This window comes from Staurois parvus, unplaced genomic scaffold, assembly GCF_062004578.1.
Source record: "Staurois parvus isolate SC_StPar_1 unplaced genomic scaffold, SC_StPar_1.0 ptg001805l, whole genome shotgun sequence".
Classification (NCBI taxonomy): Eukaryota; Metazoa; Chordata; class Amphibia; order Anura; family Ranidae; genus Staurois; species Staurois parvus.
Window position 1 is genome coordinate 2,986,005 of NW_028319601.1, and position 22,255 is coordinate 3,008,259.

The 22,255-nt window shown below is 41.6% G+C and overlaps 1 protein-coding gene across 2 annotated transcripts in view; it reads right to left on the bottom strand.

Annotated features, from left to right (window-relative positions):
- Positions 1-22,255, bottom strand: part of SNX1 (sorting nexin 1) — a 60,404-nt gene that overhangs the window by 21,988 nt on the left and 16,161 nt on the right. For both annotated transcript variants that reach the window (XM_089663965.1, XM_089663966.1), the window contains exons 2-10: positions 19,079-19,181; positions 18,883-19,004; positions 16,679-16,745; positions 16,247-16,290; positions 15,256-15,397; positions 8,230-8,308; positions 5,891-5,966; positions 5,678-5,791; positions 3,346-3,439 (exon numbers count right to left, since the gene is read on the bottom strand). In XM_089663965.1, the coding sequence (XP_089520091.1) occupies positions 3,346-3,439; positions 5,678-5,791; positions 5,891-5,966; positions 8,230-8,308; positions 15,256-15,397; positions 16,247-16,290; positions 16,679-16,745; positions 18,883-19,004; positions 19,079-19,181 (841 nt within the window). The remainder of the gene's footprint in view (positions 1-3,345; positions 3,440-5,677; positions 5,792-5,890; positions 5,967-8,229; positions 8,309-15,255; positions 15,398-16,246; positions 16,291-16,678; positions 16,746-18,882; positions 19,005-19,078; positions 19,182-22,255) is intronic.

A 22,255-nucleotide genomic window follows, 5' to 3' on the forward strand; every position in this document is an offset into this window, starting at 1 on the left:
TCAAAAACTAAAAATGGCATTCGTTTTAGCATAGGATTGTGCGATCAGTTTTGTTTTTCTAAAAAAAAATCCAGCATGTTGGATCAGGCACTTTTGGTTGTGGCACGAAAATCGTGTGTCGCAGCTGGCACACGAATAATGCGAAATACGACAATCTGACACATGGGAATGGGCCTTTATTTTAGTATAAAGCTAAACAGAGGAAGCAGAAAGTCCACCTTCACATACAATATTTCACGGGAGTACACCCCTCACATTTTTGTAAATATTTTATTCTATCTTTTCATGCGACAACACTGAAAAAAATTACACTTTGCTACAATGTGACGTAGTGAGTGTACAGCTTGTATAACAGTGTAAATTTGCTGTCCCCTCAAAATAACTCAACACACAGCCATTAATGTCTAAACTGCTGGAAACAGAAGTGAGTACACCCTTAAGTGAAAATGTCCAAATTGGGCCCAAAGTGTCAATATTTTGTGTGGCCACCATTATTTTCCAGCACTGTCTTAACCCTCTTCGGTATGGAGTTCACCAGAGCATCACAGGTTGCCACTGGAGTCCTCTTTTACTCCTCCATGACGACATCACAGAGCTGGTGGATGTTAGAGACCTTGTGCTCCTCCACCTTCTATTTGAGGATGCCCCACAGATGCTCAATAGGGTTTAATTCTGGAAACATGCTTGGCCAGTCCATCACCTTTAACCTCAGCTTCTTTAGCAAAGCAGCGGTCATCATGGAGGTGTGTTTGGGGTCGTTATGGTGGAATACTGCCTTGCGGCCCAATCTCCGAAAGGAGGGGATCATGCTCTGCTTCAGTATGTCACAGTACATGTTGGCATTCCTGGTTTCCTCAATGAACTGTAGCTCTCGAGTGCCAGAAGCACTTATGCAGCCCAAGACCATGACACTCCCACCACCATGCTTGACTGTAGGTAAGACACACTTGTCTTTGTACTCCTCACCTGGTTGCCGTCACATCTGCTTAACATCATCTGAACCAAATAAGTTGATCTTGGTCTCATCAGACCACAGGACATGGTTCCAGTAATTCATGTCCTTAGTCTGTTTGTCTTCAGCAAACTGTTTGCGGGCTTTATTGTGCATCATCTTTAGAAGAGGCTTCCTTCTGGGACGACAGCCATGCAGACCAATTTGATGCAGTGTGTGGCGTATGGTCTGAGCTCTGACAGGCTGACCCCCTCACCCCTTCAACCTCTGCAGCAATGCTGGCAGCACTCATACGTCTATTTCCCAAAGACAGCCTCTGGATATGACGCTGAGCACGTGCACTCAACCTCTTTGGTCGACCATGACGAGGCCTGTTCTGAGTGGAACCTGTCCTGTTAAACTGCTGTATGGTCTAGGCCACTGTGCTGCAGCTCAATTTCAGGGTCTTGGCAATCTTCATATAGCCTAGGCCATCTTTATGTAAAGCAACAATTTTTTTTGCAGATCCTCAAAGTTCTTTGCCATGAGGTGCCATGTTGAACTTCCAGTGACCAGTATGAGAGTGAGAGTGATAACACCAAATCTAACACCCCTGCTTCCCATTCACACCTGAGACCTTGTAACACTAACAAATCACATGACACTGGGGAGGGAAAATGGCTAATTGGGCCCAATTTGGACATTTTCACTTAGGGGTGTCCTCACTTTTGTTGCCAGTGGTTTAGACATTAGTGGCTGTGTGTTGAGTTATTTTCAGGGGACAGCAAATTTACACTGTTATACAAGCTGTACACTCACTACGTCACATTGTAGCTACTACAAAATCAATAGTACCATCTTTTAATTCTAGGGTAGTGGTTGCCAAACTGCGGTCCTTTGCTTGCCTTTAACTGGCCCTTGAGTTATTATTTCTGCCACTGACACCAACATTGGGGCATAATTCCTGCCACTGACACCAATGATGGGGCATAATTCCTGACACAGCAGTAACAACAAGGCATAATTCCTGCCACTGACAGAGCATAATTCCTGACATGGACAACAAAAATGGGGCACTATCGCTTCCAACGACACCAACTATTTCTCCCCGATACAAAAAACTGGGCATTGTTTACTTCAACTGGGCACAGTCCAACCCCTATAAAGCCTGAAGGACGGTAAACTGGCATTTCTTTAGAAAGTTTGGAGACCCCTGTTGTATGGGACCTGCACGTTCAAAAAACATGGTTTGGGGCATTTACAAACCTTCAAAAGTTGTAAGTGAAAAACTGTGAAAATTGCAAAAATGGCCTTGTCACATCAGGTGAAAAATGGAAAGCAAGGCCTGGCAGGAAGACAGAGTTAAAGGCAACCTGTACTCTGCCAAATGTTGGCAAACTGCACCGGATTCGGACTTCAAAGGCTTTGTACTTGTGTTTGTTTCTGATAGTTTGTTGGCACTATTAAAGCCCTGTGCCACATGTTAGTGCATCACATGCCTTGAAAAGGGGATCCTGTGAGGTCCCAGAACAAAGGTTTGTGATGCTTGTTGCTCTATGTGAACTAACAACAAGATCACCACTACACTAAGATGTGCTGTTGAAGATCTTCATTTTCCAAGGAAACAGCACCTGACAAATAACAGCAGACCTCTTAAAGCTGAATTAAACTTCAGCTGTCAAACAGCAAGCAAACAGGCTCCAGGACTTCTCCAGAGCGTCACCCATACTCTGGAACTCCCTACCCCAATCCATCAGACTATTACCTACTCTCCTCTCCTTTAGGCGCACCCTGAAAACCCACCTCTTCAGGGAAGCCTACCCCACCCCCTGCTAATTCCTGACCTCCTCCACTCTTCCTACCACTCCATCCCCCACAGCTATTTCCTCCTGTACCACTATCTCCTCCCTCCTAGATTGTAAGCTCCAAGGAGCAGGGCACTCGAACCCCTCGTGTATCGCATTGTATTGTTATTGTACTGTCGTATGTTCTATCTCGCATTGTAATGTACAGCGCTGAGCGAACTGTTGGCGCTTTATAAATACCGTATAATAATAATTGCAAAAAAATACATGCAATGTCTCTTCTGCAACAAAATACACCAATCTGCCTGCTCACAGCATTCCCTGGCATGTAAACTGAGCTGTGAATGTGCAGCTCAGCTTACTTCGCCGACATGGCCTGGCACCCAGCAGAAAAAGCCGGCACTGTCGAGGGACAAGGAACGCTGAAAACTTTAGCTCAGCTTTAACGTGCTTACAGGTTGCTTTTGCAGTCCTGAAGAGGATCTCCAGGAGCCCCAAGAGCTGTAGAGCACAAATACAGATTTCAGTCTGTAGTACAGGTTCCTCTTTCTTATGCTTACTTGTTGGATATTGAATAGAAAACACTAAATTTTTTAAATATAAAATTACCTTTTCTGTGATTTACTAGAGTCTCCACCACTGCATGTAGTTTCCGCAGATGCTGCTCCTCACATTCCACCTCTTGAAATTTGTCCTCAAACCACTAAAGGAAACATTCAATTCAATGAAAGTTTTTAACTCCATCTCTGGGCAAAAAGAAAGAAAAAAAAAAGTTTTCCCAGGCAGTAGTGCTGTGCCCGCACTGCATGGCCTAACTGCTCATTTTTGTTTAGGGGTGAGGAAAAAGGAGATATGCTTACCTAATTCTCGGACCGTCCCAACACAAAACTGGTTGCAGCACCCTCACGCTCCATCATTCTTAAGTTGTGGGTGGTTCCTGACATCATAAAGCCCAGAGCAGGTTCCATAGACCAGGACCAGTCCACCGCTGGACCGCAGGGAGCACAGTTTTCCAGTGGAACGATAGATCAGGTAAGAATAAGCTCTCTCTTCACCCTTAGTCAAAAAGAGCAGTTGACCCGTGCAGTGTGGGCACAGCCCCACTGCATGGGGGAAAAAAAAAAAAAAAAAAAATTGTTTTTGCCTGGAGTTGGGCTTTAAAGAATGGTCAAAAGTAAAAAAAAAAAAAAAAAAAAAAAAATCATTAGCATGAACACATTAAACATCCTCAGTGTTACAAACCCGAGCCTCTACTATATTTAGCACAAGGGAAATAGAATAGGTAAATAAGCTCCATTTACCTTGTTGTTGTGAATGAAAGTTAGCAAAGCAATAATATACCTGGGTGCTTGAACACTCTTACTGTAAAAGTATTTAGATTTAGATTTTTTTCAGCCAAGTGAATAGTTTTAGTCTGTGTATAAGTGTGTTAATGCCCCACAGTGCCTAAAAGTGTACTTAAAAAGGCAAACATTTTTTTTTTTTTCCTAGGTGCTCAGTCATCTTTTTATTCTAGTATGCATCCCCAATGGGGAAATTCATCCCTTCATTTGTCCTGGTGATAACTGTCACCAAGGCAGAAATTGATCCAAAATGTTAGAGTTGTCACTGGAGCAAGAAGTAAGGGTAAAGCTTCCAATCTTGAAATAAGTTCAGGTGACAACTGTCTAAGATGGAAATTCCCCTAATTTAGGGAAAATCTCCTTTTAATTACCTACTGTGCTGCAAAAAAAGAAAATGCAGCAATTTTTGTTTGACAGGCAGTTTTTCTAAAAAGTAGAATAGCAAAGTTCTATCTGTAATGTTTAAAGTGATTGCTGTGTCTCAGCCAATGAGGAGAGAGAGACCTTCTGGATCCCGAAAATGACAGGTGTTCTGTGCAGCGAATATGTGAAAATCAATAAAACGATGAGAGAAGCAGTGGCTGTACAGCTGCTTGTGTCCAGAGTTGTGTCCATCTCTGTACAGATGTAAATGCTGACATGTGCTCTAAGATCCAAACAGACATAGTGTCTCTCAGTGCATCACTGATTTAGACAGGATGGCTGCAGGCAGCTGCAAGGAACTCCTTAACATTCCCCAGGCACAAAGACCTCTTCAGAGAGGGCCTATGAAACTGAGAATAAAGCCTAAATATGAAAAAAAAAACAAAAAAACTCCTTTTTGGTCTGGTAAATATTAAAAAAATTAAAAGCATTTTAGTATTATCTGCAAGTGTAAAAAAACCTGCTGATCCTGCCAGAAATCCAGGGCTGTCCTGTGCACAGTGCAGCATTATCTCAAGCACTCTTGTCAGCCTCAGTTCAAGTATGAAACACAGAACACCCACCTCCCTTTTGGTATGGAGATAAGATAGTGGGAGGTGTTCCGTAGTCCAAAATAGGTGACAGTGCTGCTTCACAATTGATACAGTAACATGTGAGCATGATCACCCAAGGACAAGAAGTTCATGGTCACCCACGGACATAAAGGAAACAAAATGGAATGGAAAAGAAAAGTAATGCAGCCACCATGCAGAAGGGCTGGTAAGCTACAATATATTACATGTTTGTTCTTGGGTGAATATACATTTTGAATCTGTACTTTTTCTATAGTAAACAGTGAGCAAACATGACTATTTTTAATAAAGGTTAGGAACAGCTTGCTTACTGTCTATACAAGTGTTATAATGCACGGTCTGAAAAACAAGGCAGTGAAGCCATTATTACACTAATTATTTTTCACTCTTTTTTTCTGGAAGGAATTTAGGGTTCTTGATTCTAGAGAATTGGAGAAAACTGCTACTAAGAATGTACAGTCTAATAGAAAAGTGAAGGTAAGACATAGGAATAACTACGTTCTGCTTTTGTTTGACCGTATACAAAGGATAAATGTATCTTAAATCTTACTGCAAATCAGTCAGGAAAAAAAATGTCTAAAAAAGGACTAATTTGGTACTCACAACATCAGATTCATTCATCTTGATGGTCATTTTGTTGACAGCATCAGTAGCTCTATTGAACATCTTGAGGAGTCCAGCTCCACTCAGAGCCTGAGTGCTGACAGCACGAGGAAGCTAAAAGAGGAAAACATCACTTGGTTTTTTTTTTTCTCTTGCAACACACATTCTTCAGATATCTCTCCACTAAGAATTCCTAGGCTAATAAAAATTTACCTCATCCTTTTCTAAAAATTCACGAACATCCGGGTCTTGTAATAGTGTTGGGTGGGCGACAATTCTCTGCAGGTACCTGTGGGAGAACAAATGAGGGTTTATATATAATCCATCAGTGTGACAACTTCTAAGTGTGGGTCTCCAAGGGACTCTTTTCCCTGTGACCAAGAAATAGATGTTACTCAGGGTCAACCTTCTCAAAATGATTTTCCTCCCTAAGTTTCTTTATGCGGGGGCTAACTTCCAGTGTAAAATCCCTATGATTGTTTTTAAACAGCTAGATTCTATTTGCCGGGACTTTTTGTGGCAAAGAAAGCATCCCAGAGTAGCCCAGGAGATTCTTAAACTTCCTACTCATATGGTCAGCCTGGCCCTTCCAGACTTCTACTACTACTATTTAGCTTTCTAATTAGTGTACATAAGTGACTGGCTGGTCCCTTCTCCAGCCTATACAAAAGTGGAGGCAACTATTGTCTCCTTATATAAAATGTTACATAATCTGGCATATAGACATGAGGTTCCCACCCCCATGGGCACTACAGTTCTTCGTACTTCCCTTACACTTTTGTCTAAAATTAAAAACCGCCTGCAGAAATCTATTTGGCATATCTCCCTGAATACTCCACTTTGGCATAATCTGCTCTTCCAGCGCTTTTTTCTATCCTGGACTCTAGACGCTGATCTGCTAGAGGCGTTAATTATCTACATCAACTCTATGCAGGCCGAACGTTTAAAATATTCTCTCAACTACAAGCTGATTTTCATTTTCCTTATACCCATTTGTTTTATCAACTTAGGCATGCTGTTCAGAAAAAATTGGGCCCCTTTAACGTGGAACTTTAGTCAGAAAATCAAGTCCTGCTAGATATAGCCAAGCACCTTTTGCAGGTATAGCTATGTAAAACATTACAAATTAAGTGTCTATACTGTTTAAAATCCAGTAAAACACTGCCTCACCCTGTTCTGCACATGCTCAGTTACTCTGCATTTTAGGCATTTTTAGGCACTTCCAAATTTGTGAGACCAAACTGCAGACAGCCTTAAAGCGGAAATAAACTCTCCTATCCTTTACAGCCAAGGAAGCTGCTTCTGTTTGATCTGCAATTGCCATGGTGTTGTACATGTGATCAGTTATGAAACCAGCCATTTGATGGTTTGACAGTTTGGTTGAGGACACAAGCAAATGTGAGTTACAATCCTGGAATGCCAGGATTGTGTTTTTTTTAAACTGTTAAATTGATGGGTTTATTTCCCTTTTATGATTTACTGGGGCACTAGACTTCAGCAAAAAGGCAGCAAGAAGAAACTGGACAATTTACAGCACACACTAATTTTGGTAGCATAATTATTAATGTGGAATGTATATTCTTTGCTAAAGAACATTTTTTTTTATCAAGTTGTTATGGGTAAAGTTCCACTTTAACTAATCCCACCTGTGTGTCTCCTTTATAGAAGCTGCTTCGCTCTTCAGGCCCCAACAGGCGGATTTCTGACCATTACCTGGCACTGTGTGCGAAGGCTCATCCTAGATATGCACAGGCCCAGATTAAATGGACTTCGCCAGATATTCTGCTTGATTGGTCTGAATTTGAACACTACTATAATAAATGGTTATAGCCTCAAAATTCAGATAAAATTGTTTCACCATAGTTACTTCACTCCTGCCAGATTGCATAGACTGGGCCCTACATTGTTCACCAGTTTGCTTCTGGGGCTGTGGTGTAAATACTGATTTCCTCCATTGCCTATGGAATTGCCCCATTGTCTCTGCTTTCTGGTCGAAAGTAAATACTTTTCTCTCCACTTTGCGACTGCCCAGTATCCTTCACTCTAAGAATTGCCTTTTGGGCATCTTTGGAGATTTACCTCTTTCCAAGTATAATAAACAGCTGCTACGAATACTTTTTATGTAAAGAAATCCTTATGTCTTGGAAAGGTGCCCCTCCTCTGTCACTCGAAGCTTGGAAGACTATGGTAAGTAGTAATCTCCCCTAGTTTAGGCTAACCTATAAGCTCCCTAAACGACCTTGACTTTTTGAGAATGTATGGGGCCGCTGAATAGACAATACTCATAAGGCTACCTCTGTAGATCCAGGAACCTGATTTTTCACAGTCCTTAACTGTATAATTTTTTGACATCACTGTTTTTGATAGCACCAAATTTGCTATACTGGATATTCTATATTATATACTTCACTGTATGTAATCTGAGTTTTGCTTGGCCCTTCTGGGATGTTTTCTATGTGTTGTAAAACTCAATAAAAATATCTTTATTTAAAAAAAGAAAAAAAAAAAAAAGGATGTCACTATTCTATAATTCTTGTTATTAGGTTTCTTACCTCTCCAGAGCAGCTCGTCTTCGCTCCAAAAACTCAGCTGAAGAGGAATCCTCTTTCCCAACTTTCACTTTAGTCATACCTGAATAAATGCATAATACACTATAACAGAGGAAGTTCACACATGTGAATCATGCAAATGGCTAAATCTGTAATAGATCATCTTAATATCCAGTGCTAAAAATATACATACAAAATATGTGCATAGATTAGTGATATATTCAAGGTACTAAGTGTAAACAATAAATACCTTATTAATGTAAACAAAAGTCCTTTAAGCACTTGCCCTCCTGTGGATTTATCCCCCTTCCTGACCAGGCCATTTTTTGCATTATGGTGCTGCGTTACTTTGACAATTGCGTGGTCATGCAATGCTGCACTCAAATGAAATTTATGTCCTAATTTTTTGTTCACAAATTGAGCTCTCTTTCAGTGGTATTTGATCGCCTGTGTGTTATTTATTTTGTGCGTTATTAACCATTTCAATACCGGGCAATTTTACACCTTCCTGCCCAGGCCATTTTTCACGTTTCAGCGCTCTCACACTTTGAATGACAATTGCGCGGTCATACAACATTGTACCCAAACTAAAATTTTATCATTTTCTTCACACAACTAGAGCTTTCTTTTGGTGGTATTTAATCACCGCCGGGGTTTTTATTTTTTGCTAAATTAACAAAAAAAGACCAAACATTTTGAAAAAAAAACACACGTTTTTCTTTGTTTCTGTTATAAAAGTTTACAAATAAATAATTGTTCTTCATAAATTTAGGCCGAGATGTATTCTGCTACATGTCTTTGGTGAAAATAACCCAAATTAGGATGTATTATTTAGTTTGTAGGAAAGTTATAGAGTTCACAAACTATGGCAGTGGTGGCGAACCCGTGGCACGCGTGCCACAGCCGGCACGCCGAGCCTTATCTGTGGGCACGCCAGGAGAATCCAGCGGCGCGCTGTCTTCCCGGCTGTAGTGTGCGTGACAGCCGGGTCCCAAGTGCGCATGCACAAGAAGCAGTGCTCCTTGTGAATGGTAAGGCGGTACCTGGGACACATGACAGATCCCAGAAGCCGCCGGACCAATCACAAAGCGCAGCGCTTCTCGCGCATGCGCACTGGGCATCCGGCTGTCCGACGAGCGCCCACACTACAGAAGCCGGGAAGACAGCGAGCAGCTGGATCGAGGAACAGGTAAGATAAAAAAAAAAAACTCTGCGGAAGTAAGAGCGGGTACCTGTCAAATTCAGGTACCCGCTCCCCCTCCCTCCCCAAAGGTCAGCAGTCATCCCCGTGCTGTGTCCCCAGTCTCTGGTCATCCCCGTGCTGTGTCCCCAGTCTCTGGTCATCCCCGTGCTGTGTCCCCAGTCTCTGGTCATCCCCGTGCTGTGTCCCCAGTCTCTGGTCATCCCCGTGCTGTGTCCCCAGTCTCTGGTCATCCCCGTGCTGTGTCCCCAGTCTCTGGTCATCCCCGTGCTGTGTCCCCAGTCTCTGGTCATCTCCTGTGCTGTGTCCCCAGTCTCTGGGCATCCCCGTGCTGTGTCCCCAGTCTCTGGGCATCCCCGTGCTGTGTCCCCAGTCTCTGGGCATCCCTGTGCTGTGTCCCCAGTCTCTGGTCATCTCCTGTGCTGTGTCCCCAGTCTCTGGTCATCTCCTGTGCTGTGTCCCCAGTCTCTGGTCATCTCCTGTGCTGTGTCCGCAGTCTCTGGTCATCCCTGTACTGTGTCCGCAGTCTCTGGTCATCCCTGTACTGTGTCCGCAGTCTCTGGTCATCCCTGTACTGTGTCCGCAGTCTCTGGTCATCCCTGTACTGTGTCCGCAGTCTCTGGTCATCCCTGTACTGTGTCCGCAGTCTCTGGTCATCCCTGTACTGTGTCCGCAGTCTCTGGTCATCCCTGTACTGTGTCCGCAGTCTCTGGTCATCCCTGTACTGTGTCCGCAGTCTCTGGTCATCCCTGTACTGTGTCCGCAGTCTCTGGTCATCCCTGTACTGTGTCCGCAGTCTCTGGTCATCCCTGTACTGTGTCCGCAGTCTCTGGTCATCCCTGTACTGTGTCCGCAGTCTCTGGTCATCCCTGTACTGTGTCCGCAGTCTCTGGTCATCCCTGTACTGTGTCCGCAGTCTCTGGTCATCCCTGTACTGTGTCCGCAGTCTCTGGTCATCCCTGTACTGTGTCCGCAGTCTCTGGTCATCCCTGTACTGTGTCCACAGTCTCTGGTCATCCCTGTACTGTGTCCGCAGTCTCTGGTCATCCCTGTACTGTGTCCGCAGTCTCTGGTCATCCCTGTACTGTGTCCGCAGTCTCTGGTCATCCCTGTACTGTTAATTAGTTTGCACTACTGTACGAGTTGTTTTTTCTAAACCAAAAGCTCGATATTCAGGTTTCATTGCAGTGTTGGCACTTTGAAAGAAATAAGTTGGTTTTGGGTTGCAGTTTGGGCACTCGGGCTCAAAAAGGTTCGCCATCACTGAACTATGGTATAGATCTGAAAATTGATCAATCCTGAAGTACTGACGGCCAATCTAATTTCTTGAGGTCCAAGAATGTCAGAATAGTACAGATATCCTCCAAATGACCCCTTTTTGCAGAGTAGACAGTCGGACGTACTTCATAAGAGGAATGGCGAGTTTTCTGAAGTTTTATTTTTTTTGTCATAATTTTTCGGAAAATGAAAAAAATGAAAACAATTATTTTCACTATTTTTTTTTTTTTACATATTGTCACCAGTGCAGTACAGCGTCATCATATAACTGGCATGGCGGTGAACAGGGACACTGACTGGTGACAGTATGAAAAAAAATATATATATTTTTATTTTATTTTTTTTATTTCATTTTTTTTTAAGATTTTTTTTTAAGATTTTACTATGACCAAAGTAGTACAATGTTACCATAGTAACATTGTACTACTTTGGGGAAGTGATCAGTATTTTTTTTTTTTTTTTTTACTTTACACAATTTGCTTATAGCAAAGAATTACTTTGCTATAAGCAAGCATTTACCTGAATGAAATCGATTCATTCAGGTTTTTTTTTTTGGTTTTTTTTGTGCTTAGCTGTGATTTGGCCACAGCTAATCACATGACATGTGCATGTGACCTGCTGTGACCATTCACAGCTAGGCACTAGTATACAATGGATGGCATGAATGAAGCCATTCATTGTATACAACTGTCATGTGACCTGCTGTGATTGGTCACAGCAGGTCACATGGTACCGGCAACGGGAGCCGGTACTCAGATCTGTCATCGGCCGTGTCCGAGGTACACGGCCGGTGACAGATCGCGCCGCTGCATGGCTCTGCAACCGCGCATGTGCGGGAGCACGCCAAATGGCGTGCACCCGGAAAGCTAAAGTGCTTTTAATGCCGCCAAACAGCTATAGGCCGGGCGGCTAATGGTTAAAAAAAAAAAAAAGACAAGACTTGACAATTTTCAGAAAAAAACAAAACAATATTTTTGACTTGTTGCTATTAAACATGAAACATGTCCAGTAAAAGATAAAAAAAAAAAAAAAAAAATCTAATTTCGTCAAATTTAGGCCAAAATGTATTCTGCTCCATGTCTTTGCTAAAAAAAAAAAATCCCAACACGTCAAAATTAGCTGGTTTACGTGAAAGTTATAGCATTTACAAATGGCGTTATATATACTGGGATTTTTTATTTTTTACTAGTAATGGCGGCGATCAGCAACTTATAGCGGGACTGCGGCGGGTATTCTGACACTGGTGGGAACTTATTTTGTGTCCCTGACATCCCCAGTGACACCAATACAGTGATCAGTGCTAAAAAAAAAAAAAAAAGGCACTGGCACTGTACTAATGGCAATGAGCAGGAAGGGGTTAACAAAGGGCAATCAAAGTGTGTCTCTGTAAGCACACTGCTTTGGATGGCTGTGCTGTGCACAGCCATCCAAAGCAGTGTGTACGAGCTGACGGGGAGAACAGTTTTGTTTACAAACAGTTCTCCTCCCTGTCGGCGATGCTCGCCAATCACCGGGTGCCGCTCACTTACTGGCCTGGACCCGGTGATCGACAGCACGCCCCCTACCCGGAAATGCAAAACCACATATATATATATATATATATATATATATATATATATATATATATATATATACATACATACACACACACACACACACACACACGTGATTTTGCACACCCATGCGGCCCTGTAGCAGTATTTCTTAACAAAGATTGCTTAACAAAGGGTAGAATAAATTGTTGGAAAAGAAGCACACAGGTGGCGCAAACACCTAGCGCATTATCCAAGGTTTATTAAAGCCACAGGGATGGCCAAACATGAAGGCAGAGTGTCTGAGTGGTGGTGAGGTCGGCCTGCTGACGTGTCCCCTTCCTCAGAGCTGGAGCCAACAAAGGTTAATGCCCTAATATATATGAATGCAACAAGTGCCGCCTATAGCAAGACTCCTCCATTGCTCTCTGAGCTCGAAACGTGTCAGTAAGGCTGACCTCACCACCAGTCAGACACACTGCCATCACGTTGGGCCATCCCTGTGGCTTTATATGCATCTTATTTTGTGAGTATGTTTTCTGTTTTTAACAATTTTAATAAACCTTGGATAATGCGCTAGGTGTTTGCGCCACCTGTGTGCTTCTTTTCCAGTTTTGGTTTGATCTCCCAGCCTGAGGAGGGCTGCATCACCAAGATTCTATTCCAAGGCCATCAATACATCCGATTCCCTGGTTTCTTCCTGGCACTGACCCCTTTGAGGTGCTGAAGAGTTAGTGTTTCCAGTCTAGAATATATTGTTCACATACAGTAGTAAATGCGGCATTTCTAATAATTTCACTACCTCCATATTGCATATACCTAATAATTTTACACCAATATATCTACCTGTACACGCTTACACCGCTCATGTGATAAATACACAGATTACATACTATGTTTACTCATTGCTTACTACAATTGCTACAACATCACATTGCTTATACTACACATGTAACACAGAACCTGTACCAAAATTAACAATATAGTGTAACGAAACACCTGAGAGCGACCCATTCTTTCACAATGGAGGGTTTTTACTAACAGAAATAGAATCAGCACAAGGGACACATCCTACTGACTAAGTTACAGTGGGGATCGAAAGTTTGGGCACCCCAGCTAAAAATTTGTATTAATGTGCATAAAGAAGCCAAGGAAAGATGGAAAAATCTCCAAAAGGCATCAAATTACAGATTAGACATTCTTATAATATATGTCAACAAAAGTTAGATTGTATTTCCATCATTTACACTTTCAAAATAACAGAAAACAAAAAAATGGTGTCTGCAAAAGTTTGGGCACCCTGCAGAGTTAATATCTTGTACTGCCCACTTTGGCAATATCACAGCTTGTAAACGCTTTTTGTAGCCAGCCAAGAGTCTTTCAATTCTTGTTTGAGGTATCTTTGCCCATTCTTCCTTACAAAAGTCTTCCAGTTCTTTGAGATTTCTGGGCTGTCTGTCACGCACTGCTCTTTTAAGGTCTATCCATAGATTTTCAATTATGTTGAGGTCAGGAGATTGTGAAGGCCATGGCAAAACCTTCAGTTTACGCCTCTTGATGTAATCCCCCGTGGATTTCGAGGTGTGTTTAGGATCATTATCCATTTGTAGAAGCCATCCTCTCTTTAACTTTAGCTTTTTCACAGATGGCATAAAGTTACCATCCAAAATTTGCTGAAATTTTATTGAATCCATTTTTCCTTCTACTCGTGAGATGTTCCCTGTGCCACTGGCTGCAACACAACCCCAAAGCATGATTGATCCAACCCCATGCTTAACAGTTGGACAGAGGTTCTTTTCATTAAATTCTGTGCCCCTTCTTCTCCAAACGTACCTTTGCTCATTCCGGCCAAAAAGTTCAATTTTAACCTCATCGGTCCACAGAACTTGTTTCCAAAATACATCAGGCTTGTCTATATGTTCATTTGCAAAGTTCAAACGATGATTTTTGTGGTGAGGACGTAGAAGAGGTTTTCTTCTGATGACTCTTCCATGAAGACCATATTTGTACAAGTATCTCTTTATAGTGGAATAGTGTACCACAACTCCAGTGTCTGCCAGATCTTTCTGGAGGGATCATGCAGTCAAACGTGGGTTTTGAATTGTTTTTCTCACAATCCTGTGAGCTGTTCTGTCTGATATTTTTCTTGGTCTTCCAGATCTTGCTTTAACTTCCACTGTTCCTAATGACTGCCATTTCTTAATTACATTCTGAACAGAGGATATTGACATCTGAAAACGCTTTGCTATCTTCTTATAGCCTTCTCCAGCTTTGTGAGCGTCAACTATTTTCAGTTTCAGTTTTCTAGACAACTGCTTAGAAGAACCCATAGTGCCGATTGTTGGGGCAAGGTCAGATGAGTCTGGGCATTTAAAACCTTTGAGATTGACATCACCTGGTCTTCCCAGACAATGATTGAGAACAATCCATGACACTGGCAGGTCTCAGCTTGGCAAAGGGGGCAGTGCATGCTATAAATTCTGCAGGGTGCCCAAACTTTTGCAGATGCCATTTTTTTGTTTTCTGTTATTTTGAAAGTGTAAATGATGGCAATAAAATCTAACTTTTGTTGACATATTATAAGAATGTCTAATCTGTAATTTGATGCCTTTTGGAGATTTTTCCATCTTTCCTTGGCTTCTTTATGCACATTAATACAAATTTTTAGCTGGGGTGCCCAAACTTTCGATCCCCACTGTATGTCCCTTGTTCTGGTATTTCTGTTTGTGATTTTGGCTGCAAATTAAGCTTTAAAACAATCATATGGCCTTTGGTGAACCAGAACACCTACCCAGAGGCAGTAGGGCTTTGTCTGGCCATGCGTAACTGACTTTCACTTTTAGAGGGAGATGTTTGCAAACATTTTACTGCACTCTGAAGTCTCCCTGGGAGTACTTCGTACTCTAGAGCTGCTGATTTAGTACCACAATGATAGAATAGGATTGTTACAAACAAAATGTAATTTTCATCTAAAACTTATTATTGCAAACACAATGTTCTCCTATGCCCACTACCCACCTATGAGGCTTTTCTCAGGAGGTGGAGCGATAATGAACCCATTCTGGGAATGCTTCTCTGACAGCTTCTCGTACAGGCCCAGGAAGTCACTGAACCTTCTCTTCACAGTAAAATTTTTGCTTCGGAACATTGGTAAATTGGTCTGAAATAGGTAAAAAAAAAAAAAAGAAGAAAGAAAACCATAATTAAGAGGAAAGTCAAATAAGCATATGTGCTTACCCAGATTAATAACAACAAACGGCTCAATTGTCCACATGAGGCCTCATGCACACTGAACATTTTTTCAGCTTTTTCTGAGGGCGTCAGGCAGTTTTTTTTTTTTCTTTTTTCAAAACTCCCCTGAATGTTAGCCTATGTGTTCATGCACACATAGGCTTTTAGCAGCATTTAGTGACAGCAGCTTTTAGAGGCAGTAGAAAAAAAAACACCTCCACTGCCAGTGTGTCCAGGAGCAGCAGAGTTCTGGCAAAGAAAATGCTTGACACTGCTAAACCAACACTTGAGGGTTTATTCATTTTAATACCTAGGATAAATTATTATTCTGGCCAATGAAATGAATTAAACTCTTGACGCCGGTAAACGTGCCTAAAAGCTTTAGACACTTTTAAAAGAATCAGTTTTTTTTTCCTGCCAAAACGCTGTTGCCAGCAGGAAAGACTTCTAGGAGAGTTTGCAAAACGTCCTGTGTGCATTAGGCCTCACGACTAAAGTTTCACAGTGAGTGAGGAACACAGCCTACCAGTGCGAATAAACAAAGTACAAGGTATGTTCACATAGTGAAGGATATAAAATTATGAATAATTTGAAAATGGTGAATTAAAAAAAAAAAAAAAAAAGGAGCGCAGGTCATATACTCAATCTGAGAAAAGCCATAACCATAAAGAACTGTACTATTTAAAATAAAATTACGCTTTTGCAAAGAGAATATTGGAGTAGAAATACATTTACATTGGAGAACTTTTTTATTTATATACGTATTTCTGCTGCTTACCCGGGTTGAAACTTGATAAGCTACATACGCATTCATTCCATCACCTGAGGATAAAATTTGATTTGTTACTCAATCATAGGCTACCAATCCAACAGTAAGATCACAGTCATCTTTTCAAGTATCAAACACCAATAAAACAAATATTAATAGAGCTGTTTACTAGCTGTGACTTGCTGGCTATTATTCTCTAAAATATTGTATTCTCATATATATGTATGCTTTTATGTATATATTTTTCAGAACATTTACATGTAGAATGATTGAAGCAAAAAAGGTAACTCTGCACAAACATGTCAAAATAATGAAAGAGGCAGTTGTGTTTACCAAGTGCTTGCTGAATGAGTCAGTGAGTTTGCCTGACATCTCAGGAGGATACAAGAGGTTACCACACATTACACAGAATAAAATTAGTCATTCTGAAAGATCGCTCACCAATCTTCTCAGGGTCTGTGATATTGATGTTAAGCTCAAACTGGTCCTCTTGCTCTTCCTCTTCTAACTGAGAACAGCCAGAAACCAATTATTTATTTAATTTACATGCAATTATAAACTTAGAAAGAGACCCTGTCATAAAAAGAAAAAAAAAAAGTATAAATTGCAGACACCTAGAAGTGTCTGAACAGACCTGCACTGGCCTCTAATAACCTACTTTATTGCCTAATGCATTGCGGCTTTTAAAGGCAAAGCTCTGAACACTACCTCCGTCCCCCACACATTGATCACCATGATGGGCTAGCCTCAATGGGCAACATGAGGGCCAAGCAAACTTTGGTACTATTAGAAGTGTTGAAGCTTCGACAGTCACTATGGCCTGATGTTTAGATGTAAAAGCATTGTATTAGAGACACATCTAGGTGCCTGCTTGCTTTTTTTTTTTTTTTTTAAATGACATTCTTTTGCATGAGGACACAATCCCAAGATTAGATCCAAACCCTATTCAATCAGCGAAGCACCCTAAAATAATACATAAGTAATAAAATGATATTACTCTAAATAGTTGCTGCTAAAACACTGTTAATGACTTCACAACACCTGTACCAAAATTAACAATATAGTGTAACAAAACAAATCTCTCATAAAAATCAATCAAAAACAATAAATTAAAGTCCCATGAAAAAGTCTCTTATAACACCACTGTGCAATGTGTAAAATAAATCTTCTCTCTTCTTTAGTGCCAACACCATTAGGTGAAAAACCTGCTCACCTCACTTTATGACCTCATCAATAAGTCATTATGAGCTCAACATATGGCCACACTTGTGTACACCCTCTGTGGTCTTCCTCCAGCTCCTCTCCTGACACTGCCACAGTTTACACTCCTCCAGCTGACACTCTCATATAATATGTATTATTGAAAACAGAAAAGTGGAACCACAGTGCTCTCTATTTTAAAATGATTTATTAGTGCCCAGATTAAAACCACTTACAAGATGTAAGCAACAATCCAGCATATAATGTATATTTCGTTACATGGCTCACCACCCTGTTCTCCTGGATGGTCATCAATTCAAAATGTCTAGGGCTCAGCTTCATCCACCTATTACACGTTACGCCCCAGATTCGTGCTTCCTCAGTAGGCCTTTTGAATTGATGACCACCTGGACTTTTATTATTGTTTATTGATTTTTTTATATGAGATAGTAGTTTGTTGTGCTACACTATATTGTTATTAACAATCCCAAAATTAGTTACAGATTTTTCAGCATGTTTGATTGTTTCTATGATATTGAAGCAATAAACTAGAGTTGGTTAATTGATAGCTTGAAAGGGGGTGGAACTAACACAGACTCTTTAATGCAACGTAAAAGCTTTATTTCGTTTTTTTTTTTTTTACAACAAACATGTTATACTTACCTGCTCTATGCAATGTGTTTGCACAGAGCAGCCCTGGTCCTCTCTAGGGTCACCTGCCGGCGCTCCTGTCACCTTCTCTTCAGTGGGTACCTCTATGGAAAGCGGCTTTCCAAGGGGGCACCCATGTAGGTTCGCTCCCGAGCTGCCCTGTCTGCATCCATTGACAAAGAGCAGGTGGCTCGGCCCACTGAGGCAGCGCAGCATTTGACTGAAAGCTGTGCAAGACAATAGCTCCTTCTATCATTTTGCCCAGGAAGGAGGGAGACAGCAGCTCTAATGCCCATCACTGGATTAGATCGGGCTCAAGTAAGGATAAGGGAGGGTGTGTGGGGGAGGGGATTTTCCTGCAGCACAGGTGGTTTTTCACCTTAATGCAGAAGGTACACGAAATTGACAGGTACCCGCTCCCACTTCCATTGCGATCACCTAGGTGACAGGTCCCAGAAGACTACATGGCCATTCAGGAAGCATAGCGCTACTCGCACATGCGCAGTGGGCACCCAGCTGTGAAGCCGCAAGCTGTCACACCCGGGTGCCCACACTGAAGATGCCAGCGCCTGGACCACCAGACGGCTGGTGAAACGGGCTGCGGGGAGGACAGCTTGGGATCATGGGACAGGTGAGTGTCTGTTTTTTTTTTAAAGTCAGCAGCTACAGTTTTTGTAGCTGCTGACTTATTTTTTTACAGTGTGAGTGGAACTCCACTTTAAGGCTTTAGAACCATATTAAGTTCTGGAAATGTCATTAAATAACATGCTTTATTGTTTCTGCACCTAAATTACCTCTTCATAGGTCTTCTGCTTGGGGGGTGCAGAGGCTGCTGCAATGAGCATAGGGGTTGTGAGTTGCGGCTCCTCCTTCTGACTACTGTGAGAACTGTCCACTGACAGCTTGACGGTAGATTCTGCAGGATATGAAAGACTGTTAAACACAGCGACCACAAACTGCAGAGGATATGCAATAAACTCAACAGTATACCTGCAAAAATATCCTGGTCATCATCATCCAGGAAGAGGCCATTTTCTCTTGAGGTTTCCTGTGGAGTCTCCTTCTTGGGCTCTGGAGCGATTACTTGTTTACTCTGAAAGAGAAGTGTGCAGGGAATAGTGAGGTGAGGAGCTTAAGCCAAATGAGGACAGGGGTCATAGATACAAGTAGAGTTACAGTTACAGTAAAGTTACAGACAAGATCTCAGCAGGAGTTTTCCCCTATTCAATCTGGAAGAAAGCCAGCATGAGATGCCCATTACACTGAGCCACATGCTGAATCTACCTATAGGTGTAGTGATTTGCATCTGTCTAGAAGATGTGAACTTTACATGTATTTTGGTCATGCACAAAATATACCTGAGCAAAGTACACATTGTGTCCCACAGCAATCAAAAATTCTACTACCACTTTATATTTTCACAGAATTGGCAAATGAATGACAGACTTGGTTGTACTAGAAAATACTCTTCCTCCAAAAGCTGTTAAACACAAAGTGAGGAAATTACTAAGATTGGAGCAGACAGATTCTGAAGCAGATGTGCATTGCAACCAATCAGCTTCCAGCTTTCATTTTCAAAGCTTTGCTAAAGCTAGTAGCTGATTGGTTACTATACACAACTGCTACAGTTTTGGTACAGTGCCTTGAAAAAGTATTCATACCCCCTGAAGAGTTTCACATTTTGTCATGTTACTACCAAAAACAAATGTATTTTATTGGGATTTTATGTAATAGACTGGCACATAATTGTGAAGTGGAAAATGATAAATGGTTTTCAAAATTTTTTACAAATATGTGAAAAGTGTGCCGTGCATTTGTGTACAGCCCCCCGGAGTCCAAACTTTGTAGAACCACCTTTCGCTGCAATTACAGCTGCAAGTCTTTTTGTTGATGTCTCTACCAGCTGTGCACATCTAGAGTGACATTTTTGTCCATTATTCTTTGTAAATAATCAAAAATTGCCACTCAATATAAATACAAAATTAAAAAAAAAAAAAATCAAAAATTAAAATTATGTCCAAAAATCCAAAGTCCAAAACTATAACCCCAGTGTTTGTAGTTGTCTTATATGTTATCCCACACAGTAATCTCAATATTAGAGCCTCCCACAGGCTTGGACGATCAAAATCACCTCAAAGAAAAATGAAAAGAAAAAATACATAGTGCATTATCCTTTTTACAAAAATAAACTATAAGTGAATGCACTCCACAAATGAACACACTTGTGAATCCTCTACATTGATTAGAGTGCAAGTGTATTAGTGAATCATGCGTTGTGCCACACAAGTGAAAAACCGTGTTCACTTCTATTAAAGTAAGGAATAAATACCCTTACCAGAGCAATAAAATAATTATGCCTTAGTATAAACATGTAGCAGAGTATAAGACATGTAGCGCTGATTTCCCCCAACTGACAGCAGAGTATATAAGAGATGTAGCGCTGATTCCCCCCAACTGACAGCAGAGTATATAAGAGATGTAGCGCTGATTCCCCCCAACTGACAGCAGAGTATAAGAGATGGAGCGCTGATTCCCCTCAACTGACAGCAGTGTATAACAGATGTAATGCTGATCCCTCCAACTGACAGCAGAGTATAACAGATGTAGCGCTGATTCCCCCCAACTGACAGCAGAGTATATACCAGATGTAGCGCTGACCCCTCTGACAGCAGAGTATATACCAGATGTAGTGCGGATTCCCCTCAACTGACAGCAGAGTATAACAGATGTAGCGCTGATTCCCCTCAACTGACAGCAGAGTATAAGATGTAGCGCTGATTCCCCCCGACAGCAGAGTATAAGAGATGGAGCGCTGATTCCCCCCAACTGACAGCAGTGTATAACAGATGTAATGCTGATCCCTCCGACAGCAGAGTATATACCAGATGTAGTGCTGATTCCCCTCAACTGACAGCAGAGTATATAACAGATGTAGCGCTGACCCCTCTGTCAGAGTATAACAGATGTTGTGCTAGTTTTTGTGGTTTCAAATCTATTCTGACAGATTTACAACTGACAAGCAATAGCTGCTGCTAACTGGAATTAAAGGGTTGGTTAGCCTGTTCAGCTTATCTGGCAAAGACTACATGTCAAGTATACATACACAAAGTCTCCAATAACTGTGAGCAGAACCAGTTATGCTTGGAGAAAGAGAAGTAAACAAATGCCTTTGTTAGTGAGAACAAGTTATTTCTCAGTGCTAGCGATTACAGATGTATTGGTAAAACATATTTCAGCTTTCTATAAACCCCTACAGTGTTCATAAAAGAGGATGTATCTGTATGGTATGCATACATATGTAGAAGATCATGCCAGCTTTTTTAAAGTTGAATAGATAACAGTGACTTACTCTTCTTCCTCCTAAATGACAGCGCTGGTGCTTGGTAGATTAGGCACCTAGTTCAATCTAACGGGTAGGGGAGGTCCTTGTTATGCAGTTTGGGCGTTGTATCCTTTTCTCACTTTCAGCAACCAATCACAGAGGCACAGGAGGGAAAGGAAGATGACTTTGTACAATTGGAGAGGGTGGCAGTAAGAGTGAGCTCACTGTTTTACCCTGCATGGACAGAGTACAGTTTCACTTTAGACAGATAGGATTTTTAAGCTGACTTTTGGCAAAGCTTACGCAAACTTTTTCCTTTACATAACAGACGCTGCGTGTGCCGTCATGGGCTGTAGCAGCATTAGCTACATACAGTTAACTGCGTTGTGTTCCAGCAGCAGTATATGTGACTTCCCATCTGCTTCAGCCTTACATTTTAATCAATGAATACAAGGCTTCCTCTGATTGGCTGGGGCGTATAGGCGAGTGGATGACGTAAAAATTTCTGGGGAGTTGTTAACCTTTAATTGACACCGGCAGCAGATCGCGAGATTGAGACGTGGTGGGGGAAACGCACATGATTCGCTGCGTTTCCCACACTGCATATCCGTGAACCTAGGCTGATAGTCAACTAGTATGAATCCAGTACAGTTGGAACAATCCTCTCACTGTGATGTAATGAATCATCACCTGTACAAAAGGAGAATCTGGAAACAGGTGATCTCACGGATGTCACGCTATATGTATTAGAGCAGGCTGGTCACGCCTCTGTTCTTCCAGTAGCCACCTGCACGCTTAAGTGAGCCTGTGTTGCTGACAATGACATTTATTTAACACAACCTGGA